Source organism: Bombus vancouverensis, chromosome 5, assembly GCF_051014615.1.
Source record: "Bombus vancouverensis nearcticus chromosome 5, iyBomVanc1_principal, whole genome shotgun sequence".
Classification (NCBI taxonomy): domain Eukaryota; kingdom Metazoa; phylum Arthropoda; class Insecta; order Hymenoptera; family Apidae; genus Bombus; species Bombus vancouverensis.
The window spans coordinates 16,322,838-16,336,693 of record NC_134915.1 but is presented as its reverse complement, the minus strand read 5'-3'; the positions used below and the strand labels follow the sequence as shown (position 1 = coordinate 16,336,693).

The window sequence follows — 13,856 nt, the reverse complement described above, 5'->3', positions numbered from 1 at the left end:
AAGCGGAGATGCACGCCGCAGGAACAAAAAAAAAAAAAAAAAAGAAGAGATTTGAAATAATTAAAGCGACGTAGCGTATATTTACAGGCACGAGATATACGGGTTTTAGAGGCAAAATCGTTTAAACGTTCGAAACATTTGCGTTTGAATGGAAATTTGTCGAAATTTGGTCGAGTCTGCGTTCTTTTTTATTCGACCCAACATCAACGGCAGATTCGCCGTAATTTTCCGGTTTCGAGAGAACGCATTGCCAACAGGAAGCGCGCCTCGCGCGGCAAAGGGAAAAAGCCAGCCCTATTTCTGACAAATACGAGGTTTTCCTGTCAGCTTGCACAATTCCCGGCGTGTCTTCCTTCGATTTTCTGTCACTCGCCCCATACCTCTCCCATCCTCATTTCCTGCACATTCTTCTATTTCTTTTTAGAAGCTAATACCCGCTGCAACGACGCCGCCATTTCCCACTGTTCTGCCGATTCGCTATCTTCTAATCGTATTAGAAGCAGTTTACTCGTGTCGCGTACGTAAGCGGAACGCGAGTGGTTCGAACAATTTTTCGAATATCACGTTCCAGGAAGAACATATTTTACAGAGAAATTGCAGGCTACGTACCACGGAAGGGGAAACGCGAAACTAAATTTGTTTGCACTTTTTTTTTGTAACAACTTGTTTGTTTCTGAAGTATCAGCGAAATATGAAAGTTGAAAACTGCCTGAAAATATACAGGGCGCGGTTCAACGTGCACGCGGCTATGGGCCGATCCTTTGCGAACAAACAAGAAGAAAACGTCGAGTAAAATTCTTTCGTCCGAGGCATAAAAAAGGTATTCGGACGCGGCTAATTGCCGACTAACTGGACGAAAATAAGTTACCAGTATATTGCTAGTATATTGTTCTACGCGTGGAAAACAAAATTTGTTGTCCCTAAGATGCCCTGTTTCCGAGAAAAGAATGAATTTGGAAATTTTGCGCGCTCGTGTTTTCTTGAAAACCAAGCGTTAAACGAAAGAATCGTATTCCACGCTTCTCGCTTATTCTCGCACGTACCACAACCTTCTTCTAATCGTTTAGTCGCGCCTGCTCGGCAGCTGCGTCGAATATCGGGTTGGCAACTAAGTGATTGCGGATTTTCTCATTAGCTGGTACTGACAAAACCCGCAATCACTTAGTTGCCAAGCCAACATATCGAACGAATTATCCAAAGTCAATTTTCGCGAAAGCCGAAGACGAAAATATTCCGTTCCATGTACTTTATTCTTAGTTTCTCATCAGGGATCGCCTCACGTTGCATCCTGTCCCATCGGCAACGCGTACACCCGTTTACACCTCGTTGCGTTCGAGCGGTGGTCGACCGGCGTTGCTCATAATTCTCGGCATTTTTTCTCGCGGAAGAGCACTCGCCGAGATTGCGTCTTGTTTCATCGGCCGTGCGACCGTCTCGCGGCACGGGATAACCTTTTGGGACTCGACGAACAGGCAGACACCAGCGCGCCGGAATTACACGAGACGAACGCGAGAGACAGAGGAGCGCGAGAGGCAGAGGAGCGCGAGGAAGGGCCTTTAATTCGTTCAAGTAGAGCCGTAACCGCGGACAATCTTTCGGCCTTCGCTCGTCCCACCGACACCGCGCGTCGGCTGTAATTGCTCGACGGTAATTACGCGGTTGTTAATTGCTCGACGAGAGGAAGACGAGTGGCAGACGTGGAGGATCGAGGCCGAAATATCTCGCGACTGCAACGCTGGCGCTGGAAAGTTCAGTTAGTCCATTCTTACGAATCGACCCTGGCGAAATGAAAAGCTGTTCGTAGCACTTTCGGACGCGCGCGATTTGCCCTCATTGTATGCAAATGGTAGAATTAAAGGAGAAATTACCTCGGTGCTTGTAACGATATTACCGAAGTTTTGGAGAAAATGTGCTAATTAGACAGGCAAGTGGTGCCCGTTTCGACGGTCTTGAAATATCTTATTAACATTTATCTTCCGAACAACTTGTATTCGCTGACTGTCGAATCGCAAAACTGCGATACAATTTATCTTATATTTTATATTTGTATTTTTATATAGCTCAACCTGTCGATATAACTTGTCGATGAAAGAGATAGCCGTTCTTAACGTTGTTCAAACGAGGAAAAAAGGGAGAAGAAAGAGGATGAGTGGGTTATGGGTTGGGCTAGAGCAGTGAGTAGCAACGTGAAATAATTTACAATGAATCTACCCATGTGCGAGATGTTTGCGCCGTGTCTTATCTGTTTGTTCGTCGCGTACGTAGCGTGTACTAATAGTCAGAGTCGTCAGATACGTATACACGTTCGTCGCACGTAATCTGACGATAACCACGCACGGGTTTACGTTGTCAGCTACGGATAGAAACACGTTTGACAACAATACACGATGATACATGTGTAAATAACAATAATTGGTACTAGTGGAATTTACGATACGCTTAAAAGATCGCGTGAAATAAAAATTGGGTCGCGTTAGCGTCGAAGGTGGTCAACGCGGACGGGTTAAAATTTGAGTGACTTTAGTTGGTTTCTGGCTAGTTGGATTCGGGTAATAAAAATCCGGTTACCCGCGTGTATGCCAGAATGGATTGTAAATGAAAACTGAATTTAATTAAAGGTTTTTGCGAATATCTAGGAAAGGAAGATTGCGCGGTGGTCACGCGTACAGGAAAATGTTTGTTCTCAGAAGATCGATCTAGGCGATATATTCGAAGCTGGTTGAAATCGGTCAGGCGTACTGTATTCCGTACAACTATCGAAAATATTGTGCGGTCGAGAGAAAATATCGAAGCGAGAGGAAAGTCAGCTGCGCTTTAAGGATTACGTATTTTCTTAAGAAATGGCGCATACCCAGGACTTATCAATCGACTTTCTTGCGAAAGTTTTATAACAACGATGGTTCCCCAATGGCAATCGACGTATCGTAAGCCCGATATGTGTGTAATAGTAGGAGGGGACAAGGACTTGGAATTTATGAGTTAGCTTTCTTGAACAAAGAACCGCGTACGATACAGAGAACAGCATTTCCGTGGACGTTCTGTAAGAGGAAATCTGCCCTGATTTTTTATTGCGTCTTTTATGCCTTTACCTACGCTGGTCGCTATTATTCAAGGGCATCTTCGAGGAAAGATAAATCCGAGGAAGCAGTACGCGATATAGCGTGTCGTTTAACTTGAGATAGTATGCACATTAGGGCAGGATATTATGCTATTTTGGACATGATGTATGTTATCGTATTAGCAGGTTTTCACGTAGATCGACCTACTTGCTGTTGCTGCTATTCGTGACAAATGGTACTTCGTGTCGTAATATCGATAAGTAGATATAATAGTTTCAAGGGGATGGTAGTTTTTAGCGTAAACGCGGCTGCATACATACACATGCGTGACGGATGATCCACGTACAGTACAAATCGTAGTTCAAGATTCATCTACAAGTCAAATTCATCTGACGTATAACATGGTCTGTGCTATGCCACGTGTAAATGTCTAGCGTGTAAATCTGACAGATTGGCGGAGGAATAATATTGAAACGGGACAAGAGCAGGGGAAGACTAAGTACTTTTGACAGACTTGATACAATTATAAAAATAAGCTCGTGTATTTGTCGGCATATGCTGATAGATATCCCGTGTATTAATGAAAAATGTTACGTGTATATTTATACTCTGCGTATAATTGCGTATTCTACAAAAATATTTTGAAATTTCATTAGTCGGCTGTCGCGATTATATCGATAAAACTTGAAACTAATGTGAAATTCTATATAGATATCTTCTATATCTTGTATTTCGTATGTGTGTACTTTTTCAGATTGGTTTTAAGTTTTGCCAATATAATCGTGACAGCTAACCAATAAAATTAAAATATTTTTACGTAATACGCAATTAGGCGTAATAGAAATATACACATAAAGTTTTTCCCTGATCAGCGTTCAAAGAATACACACGTAACATTTTTCCATGATATGTGTTCAAAGAATATACACATGACGCTTTTCCACGACAGGTGTTCAAGGAATATATATACATAACATTTTCCCATAGTAAATGTTCAAAGAATACACACGTAACATTTTTCCATGATACGTGTTCAAAGGATATACACATGACGCTTTTCCATGACAAGTGTTCAAAGAATACACACATAACATTTTCCCATAGTAAATGTTCGAAGAATACAAACGTAACATTTTTCCATGATGTGTTCTAAGAATATACACATGACGCTTTTCCACGACAGGTGTTCAAGGAATATATATACATAACATTTTCCCATAGTAAATGTTCGAAAAATATACACGTAACGTTTTCCCATAGTAAATGTTCGAAGAATACACACGTAACATTTTTCCATGATATGTGTTCAAAGAATATACACGTAACGTTTTCCCATAGTAAATGTACACGTAACATTTTTCCATAATGTGTTCAAAGAATATACACATAGCGCTTTTCCACGACAGGTGTTCAAGCAATATAGGCACAACATTTTCCCATAGTAAGTGTTCGAAGAATATACACGTAACGTTTTCCCACTAAATATAGCATCGCGTGACGACGTACAAAAGAGAGAGGAACATTGTCCTTAGCCCTGTGCAATGTTCCAACAGCTTTACATAGTGGTAAGTGTTACGTATAGGTTTCCTTTGTTTCAACAAAAGTCTCGACATTCTATACCTAATGTGTGTCTAGCCTTTGTCACGCGTTTTAACCGTTTGTTATAGTCGCTGTTATAGTCGAATAACGTTCCATGTATAATGGATATACGCGACATGTGCTTTATACACTGATTTATTCTCACCTCAATAACCTGGCCTCCCTGGTGCTGCTGCAGCTAGTGCCAGAGGATGTGACGCTGTTGATACTCTTGCTACGTCGGCTCTTCAGCGAATCGCCGAGGTTATAGACCCCATTCGCTGTTATGGAAAACGACCTGAGCCTGTAATATTCCACTCCATCTTCTTCTCCCTCATCGGCCCCGCTGGCGCCACCGCGTTTCGTTTCAGCGAGCATCGGCTGCAACCAAACGAAACAATCCTCTTAATTGATGTGCTTCTCTTTCGAGGACTCTTCGGCAAACTCTCTATACATTCTTCGATCCGTCGCAATTTGATTTGGAACGGACGAGGAAACGACGGATTATAAGAAAGATATAATCGACGAGGGTCGATACTAAGAAATAACGAACAAGTGAAAACGTCTTAAGTCTAATTTGAACGACTAAAAATAGAGAATCAGAACGGTACTTCTCTAAACAGTAATATTTCATTGCCTTTACCGCCATTTACCTATCCAGGTATTTTTTTTTCCTCACCGTAGTTAAACGAATCTATTTGTTTCAGTTACTGTAAATACGAATTACACTGAATTGAACATAGAACAGCTTAGCTATAATACACGTCACACACTGGCAGTTTGAACGTCGAGGACGATCATTAGAGGCAATTCGGATACAGGTACACATCGCGCTGCGCTGAAAATTGCCAGCCAAACTAATATCGAAGAACCGATTGCAAAGGCAAAGTGAATTAATGGCAGAGGATGGTTCACTATCCGCGTGTTTTGTTTCGTCAAACAATGAATTCGATCGAAACGTGAGAATAGTTGCAATGAGATTCTCTCGACCTGTTTGCGTGGGCGGTTGTCGGAGCACGTCTTCGAACTTTTGTCAATAGAACAGGAAATGTTTTCCTCTGTTTATCATTTTGATGCAGCAAACGGACGCTTCTGCATACGAACGAAACGATTAATGAGCTTTCTTTTTTTGCAAGTTTCACGGTCAACCTTTTCACTTCCTTTTTGTTTATATAAAGGTGAAATACCAAATATATAGTTATATTTAGATATCTATAAATATTCGAAGGAATTGCAGGATATACCGAAATTAATAAAATTCTACGAAACATTTGAAAGCTATTTTACGTGACAAGACTAGTACTTGCTGCTTCGTTCGTATTACAAACTTTTTATTCGAACGAATCGCAGAATGTATCAGTATCAGTAAATATTCTATGGAATTTTTCGAAACTATCTCGTCTGACGAAATTAGAATTTTCAGGTTCCATCGACGGTATGAAAAATCTTTCATCAAACGAATTACGGGATAGGTAAAATTTAATAAAATTTCTCAAAAATACCCCAAGTTACAAAAGTAGTAGGTTGTAGGCTGCTCTGTCGACGTACCTACGATTTTCTATTTAAACAGATAATATAAAAAATACCAGAACAATTTCGCGAGATTTTATAAAAATGCTTTATCCCTTTGTAGTATCAACTGCACTAGCCAGTTGTGCTTCGAACTGTTCATAAATTTCCATGCAAACGCATTACGGAATATTCGTAAAATTTCGTAAAAATATTTCACATGGCAAAAGTAACGATTATGTCAGCCTTTTTCGTACTATCATATAAATTTCCTCTCAAAGAATCAGCGAAATGTACCGATAAAATTCCATAATATTACAAATTTGGATAAAGAGTTCGAAGCAAATCGAAGTTAAACGAATATTCCACGAGTTTTCAACCAGTTCGAGACATTTCGTAGAAAGTAATAAATTGAAATAAAAATTCTACGATTTCTCCGAAGTATGTGACAAACGTTGCATAGTTTGTCTCCTAAATACAACAAAAGTAAATCTTATATAAAGAAACGTAAATATTAGTAAGGTTTCTTTCGTTTTATGAGGAAATAATGGATGCGCAACATTTTACATTATTTTATCATTTTGTTTTATCAAGACCGTTTTAAAGATCACAACGTTCGACGGATTAGCTTTCATATTTGTATAAAGATGCGTCGTTGCAAAAGACGTGTCTGTAAAAGAGAGACATTTTTCCGGCAACTAAATAAAATTACAAAGAAAGAATACGAATAAAAAGGTACAAGAATAAGAAATACCTTTTCCCAAAATATCGTACGCGATCGTTCGTAGGCTTCGATTCGATCATAAACCGAATACTCGCATAATCAACGACAATACCCGGTGACCGTTTTCCGAGAAACGGCGAGACTGCGACAAATTGCGGTTAACAACTGAAACGGTATACGCGTACAGGTAGCAGCTACGATTCAGCATTGATTGTACCGCTAAAACAACGTTTGCCAACCAAGAATAGGTTCTCGTTAACTCCGTTCCGTGCGAATTGTTTTCTCAGAAGTTGTTACATCAAACAGTTTCACAGATTCGTGGATAGAGACTGTGTCCTGAGCTGTGTTTCCCCTGTCACGATTAGCATGATTGAATTCGATCGGAACAGCCGGCAAACGAGATTACCCACGAGTCCTTTGTTGAGAAAGAAACTAGTAGAGTAGAATCAGATCTGAAATAACACGACGGTTCGGAGGGTCGAAAGAAGATTGCTGCTTTTCATGCGAATGGAGAGTGGGGCTTTCAGATGTTCTCACTTAAGTCAGCTTGCTCACGATGAGAGGATATACTGCATGTACATAGTACGGTTCGTGTTATTCGAGCTGAGAAGGCTTTATAGGATAAAGTGCATTGTGTTATATCTCTAAGAAATGTCGATGATATTCCAGGAATTAAAATTTGTTGGTAATGAAAATGGTAAATGCTTCGAATACGAATGGAAACGTGAAATTTATGTGGTTTTTTTTTTAAGTAAAAGTAGCTGTATTTTTAGTTTGAACGAGAGAAAATCGATTGATTATGTGGTAGCTAGTGAAATTTATTTGTTTCAGGAAGATTTCTGCGTGACGTTACAACGAAGTGGAACGGGTGAAGTTAAAGAGAGACGCGACATAAGGAAAAATAGCGTTTTAATAAAGTCGCATGTTCGGATACCGAAATATTTTATGTTCGAATAAAAGGCGATGGAAGTTGGCGCAATAAAAGTTTTATCGTGTGCAAAGCGATGTTTGCGAGGAAAGACGATGTGATGTTATAAGCTCGATATTGAAATAAATATGACGGTGGATAATTAAAATATCTTTTTCTTACTCGAAATGTTCATCTTTTCACGCAATATCTCGATATGTAAATTTTTCTGTTACAAATGTTCAAATATATATCTTTTTATCGAAACCATTTTCGTGAATCTCACTTTGGCGAATTTATTATCTCTTGACAAATAACGACTTTGTTTATTTCTAATAGTTAAGTGGAAGCAACAACGATTAAATTAAACCAAGATCTACTTTAAATTTCGATAAACGTGCAGAACAAATGTTTGGTAAATCGAGAAACGTGGAATCAAATGGAAATAATTCTATGATATTTTAAATGACGATATTTTCCCTTTTTATCTCGTCATCGCGTTACCTCTGAGTTCCGTTAAAATCATTGTTTAACTTTTGTTGTTTGCTCCGTATCAATTGTAATATTTTCCACGTTTTAATCCCTCTGCATCAGAAAGGGATTTCGAAAGAATATCCGAAACTTTTTCACATCGAGGTTCCACGTATTTTTAATATGTCCAGATATAACATTATAGGGATGAAAATCCTTCAAACTTGCACCTTTGTTTAAAAACGCGTAACTTCAATTTTTTGCAGTTTTTTAAATGCATGAAATTTAATAAAAACGAAGGACAAAGCTTGTAAACTTTACTTATATCGTATAGTTACATCTTTTGTGTATCAGAATTTTATTAATAGCAGTCGTTTTTTCTCATTTGCACGTTGCTCGTCGCATTGCTCGTTAAACGCCAATAAGAAATTTCAAAAAGTTTGACACACCAGCGTTTCGAATATTTTAATAAATAACCCAAGTTGTTTAATGAACATCTGTCATTAGAGCAACGTTAAAATTATTTGCCTCAGTTAAGCAGACAATCGGAAATCACGAAGGATACAGCGTGTTTAACAAAAGGCATGATAGAATTTTCCAAAAATGAGAATCCAGTTGCATAACAGTTTTTTTTTAATACAACGAAATGTATCTATTCTTCGTCCAAAATTACTTTATCGATCCGAGTTATTCGCTTGATATACGTTTTCTGAACTTTTGTCAACTCCGATTATTGCTTAGTAGATAATAACATTTCCAATAAGTGGAAGTAATTTATTTAATTAAATCATAGCTAATAATTAATTGCCAACTTTGGAAACGAATATACTGAAAATTAAACAACTTGGAGCACTTAATCGTTCCATTTATAGAGCAAATGATAAAACAGACGTGGAGCATAGTTAGCTAGATTGCTTAATACTCGGAATAAAAATAGACAGGTTTGTTCGTCACGAGAAAAAAATATCCCTTTTTCACTGGGACTACACGTGGCAAAATGGATATTCGCAAGAACCGGAGGAATTTGACTGACAAAGCTTTGACGGACGACTTTGCTTTATCCAATATGCAGAATATTGCGCGAATACAGAACTGTATTTTCAGTGCTCTGGAATATTTAACTGGTGGAAATTTCATGAAAATAATACCTGCAACGTAACACATATCCTCGATAATCGAGTGATTTATTTCGATTAAAAGACGGGCCAGTAAAAATAATGTCTCAAATAGAAATAAATCGATTACATTCAAGTGGTTTTATTTCATCTTTTCAAGATATATTATACCGCATAAGACTTCTATTACTACTATCGAGATATGTATAAATTTTGTGTGCTAGACTAGATTGGCCGCGTGGTAGCGACACACGTATGTGAATGTGAGTATGTGGAAGTATGTGTGTGCACAGCATCTCGAAAAACAGATGAATGCAACTGTTCCATTGTGTGTGTGGTATGGAAGATGGTGAGACGAAGAGAGTGCTGAGACGCGTGTAAATGTCTATCGACGAAGATCCTGGAAACCGTTTATCAAATAAATCTAAAACTATTTTAATATGAATTCTAAGCGTAATCTTAATATTCCTTTACTTTTATTTCGGCAATTAAGATTCAGAATTTTCAACAACCACGAAGAAAGAAATCTCAGCAGAAAGTAACTTTCGGATTTCTCACTGATCGAAGAGAATCCTTCAATTACCTTCAAAGTTGTAGAGCCTCGATTATCGATCAAAAAACTAACGAGCAGGTGATAAAAAATGACACGAAATCGATGAAGGCGACTGTGTGTTATCTTTCGCTTTACTCTCTTTCGCCTAACTTTCGTTCTGCAGCGTATGAAATAGCGGAGTGTTTGGCGAATCGATGGTTTTCCTTCAAAGAGACACGAAAGCATCGTATTTCATAACGCGAGATTTCTTTCCACACATAATGCGAAGCTGCTCCGTACGAATCACACGATCGATACCTGAAATCGGTCTGAGCGAGTCTGATTTGATTGGAAAATTCTATTTCTGCGCGCGGATCGAGTTATTTAATAACTTCGTTTCCACGCTTCGGCCGTAAAACCGTTTTCTCATTTCGCGTAGGTTAATTTTGCGGCACGTGCGCTTTATTCGCGCTTCGGCGAAAGAACCGTGCCGCGTTTCAAATAAAAGCCCATTGAAATGATAGCGCATTGTGCGACGAATTTACGCTCGCGCTCCTTTTCAGCGTGCGCATCGATCGCCACAGGGTTAACGAAACTCCGCTGCGAAATGTCAAGTTTTTCTCTTGAAATTTTTATCGCTTCACGTCGACTCGGCTCCACTCCACCTCGAGTGCCGTACAATGGTATCGGATGCAAACTGTTATTCTAAACCTACGCTATAAGTTTTAGGGAATTAACGGTGTTTTAAACGCAAAGCTTGGGAAACAAAATTTGCTTTAACATTTTCTTGAAAAATACGATCGTAAAAATATGCTCGCGCAACGCTACGCCTCAACTTCTAACATCAATCGACTTATTCCGTGTGTAAAAAGTTTCTGAACGCATTTTCCTTCTTAACACTTTGACTGCCACGTTGGTCATATTTGACCGGCCACGGTTTCTCCTGTGACGCCACGGTCATTGGTGACCGGAGCGCTTCAACTTCTTACAATTGTAAAAATTCAATGAAAATTGACAGTTAGGGAATTTGGAATATAACCGAAAAATAGAATATACTTTGAAATGAAAAGTGCCCCATTGAACGATTAAACATTCTTATTAGAACATCGATAAAAAAAAATGAGAACAAATCTTGCATCTAACGGTGCACTGTGTTTGCGTGCACATCTTTGAGGGGTAATCTACGAATATTATTATAAACACAGCTTAGAAAATAATCGTAAATGCTGCTTTATAATCGTATAATTGAAGTTACAAGTGTGAACATACCTTGCTATTATATATAGAACGAGCAAATATCGTTTACTAATATCTTCTACACGTTTCAACGATATATTCCGCACGTTTTGCTTACAAAGAAATAACGGAGGCGAGTGGTTTGTTGAAATAAACGAAGCCTCGTTACAATATGTCGCTATCGACTGTTACCAAGGTGCCACGGTGGTAACCCGTGACCACCAATGAGATAAACGGTCCATTAGGGAAGAACGTTGTCTCACATCGTCAATTTCTTATTATTTCGTCATTGTATGCTTTGAATAATAAAAATACTCCCGTGGCGTCCCGTGGTAGTCAAAGTGTTGACACTAACTTGTCCAACTTACTTGTCCAATTGGCTTGGAATTTTGCTGGAGTCTGCAGCAGCGCGAGTTCAGTACTTTTCTTCTTTTTCTTATTTTCTTCAGCCATGGAAAATCGAAGAAGCAGAAAGAAGAAGAAAAAAATTCGTAATCGAATCGCATGGTGCCTCGTTTCTTCGTCGAACTCCATCGTTCTTTAAATCATCGACTTTTTCCTTTCGTTCTGGCACCTGCTATAGTCAAACTCATCCCAATTAAGAATCTCCTTGAGTTCTTTCATTTTAGATAAGTAGAATGGGTACCATCGGACGAGGCTCGTTCGCCTATCGCGTAGAAGGGTCGTGCCATCGATTTCTATTTTTCCTCGACGAATGAAAATGACAAATGTTGTTAAAATACGTCGTTTCTCGTCGCTCGACGTTTCAACGACGAGACAAAATACATTTTACCGTACGGTTTCGTAGACGTATATCGTCGCGTTCGATACAGTGCGCCTAACGACAATGATAGCGGTAATGGCAATAACAAAGATCAATATATTTTCATATTTTGATACTTTATCTTGCTGAATTTAAAGTACGTAATATTCTCTTGGTTCGTTCGTTACTGTAACAAAAATTACTGATAGCGTTTGCTCGTATAAAATAAGTTTGATCGTTTCGAGGAAAATTCAACGTCTTTGTCTCGCTTCTTAGATCAATTGTAAACGCCCCATGGTACGTTAGAAACGAGGACATACGGAAAGACCTTGGAATACCAACGGTCAAGGAAGAGATTAGCAGATTCGCAAGAAGATACAGAGAAAGAATAGCAACGCACCCGAATCGGCTGGCAGCGGAAACGATCGACACAACCATAGGAAGAAGACTAAAAAGGAAACCCAGCAGATCTCACAAAGGATATATCTTAACAAACACGAAGATGGTACCCCATTGGGGGTAGCCACCCACATGATAATCAAACAGATAAAAAATTCTACCAAATGTCCAAATTGGACAAATTGTGAATGTGAAATTTTAAATAAAAAAAAAAAAAACTCTTTGTCTCGCAATTTATTTACTATTTTCTTTTTCCTTACTACTTACTTTCTTACTACTAAGATTTTCTATTCGATACTTATACTATACTTGACCTTGTCAATTACAGTTCCTGTCAGACGCAAAACTTTCCCGCATCTCGCCGTTATATTTTCCGAGAATATCAGTTTAGTATCTTTGACTTAGGAATACGTTGTTGGGAAACAACGTGGTAAAACGAACAATCAAATCGCGCGAGTATATTTAACGTTAAGGATATTTTTATACCAGTTCTTTTTTTTAACTTTTCTACGTATATATTTTGACAGCTCTTAAATATCGTAAAAGCTTTTATAAATCTTGCCAATACCTTAACCAACTAAATCCATTTTATATCAATTTTATTGGTTAAAGGTCTTTATAAATTACAAACTGCTTCTTAACATATTGGCAGCTGTCGATGTAGTTCTACATTATCCTAAAATCGATAACCGGTTACCGCTAACGTACATTCTACGTCATTTAAACATTCATAGCTGGTTGGATTTTATAATGGAAGTTTTTTACCTATTTGATTTGTCGAGTTTTGAGTTGAGTTCGAGTCGAGAAATAGAATATCAACTTAGAAAATATTAATTTAAAAATTAATAATCGATCGTTTGTTTCTATATCGGGCACCGTACACTTTCGTTACTCTTTGTGATTTCACTAAAATTATTTTACAATAGTTTTTCATTTTTACAATTTGCATTTTCAACATAGAGATTTCTATTAACCAGTTAGCCGTTGCGATCGGTTTGAAAACTTTGAAAAGCCTGTACCTAAAATGTATGAGAAAAAGTAAGCGACGATGAGTATACTCGTCAAACGTACAATATGCGTAGCTTTTATAGCATAAAATTAAATCGTATCGAAACGACTGTTTTATTTTTTAATTTTATTAACGGTAAGCTTCGTCGTAGCACAAAATATTGCCATTTCTTCGTGACGAGTATACTCGTCAAACGCACAACATGCGTAGCTCTTATAGCATAGAACTAAATCGTAACGAAACGACTGTTTTATTTTTTAATTTTATTAGCCACAGACCTCCTCGTTGCACAAAATATTGCTACTTCTTCGTGACGAGTATACTCGTCAAACGCACAGTATGCGTAGCTGTTACAGCATAGAACTAAATCGTAACGAAACGACTGTTTTATTTTTTAATTTTATTAGCCACAGACCTCCTCGTTGCACAAAATATTGCCATTTCTTCGTGACGAGTATACTCGTCAAAAACAACTCACTGGTTTTAAATATGAAACGACGAGTGATTACAGGGAGAATACGTTCATTTATTCATTTTAATGCTGCAATCCTTTA

General features: G+C 38.3%; 1 protein-coding gene across 2 annotated transcripts in view; it reads right to left on the bottom strand.

Moving 5' to 3' along the window:
• The window catches only part of LOC117158481 (uncharacterized), an 81,846-nt gene that overhangs the window by 16,089 nt on the left and 51,901 nt on the right, over positions 1-13,856 (bottom strand). For both annotated transcript variants that reach the window (XM_033337403.2, XM_076618627.1), the window contains one exon: positions 4,804-5,018. In XM_033337403.2, coding sequence (XP_033193294.1) covers positions 4,804-5,018 — 215 coding nt within the window. The remainder of the gene's footprint in view (positions 1-4,803; positions 5,019-13,856) is intronic.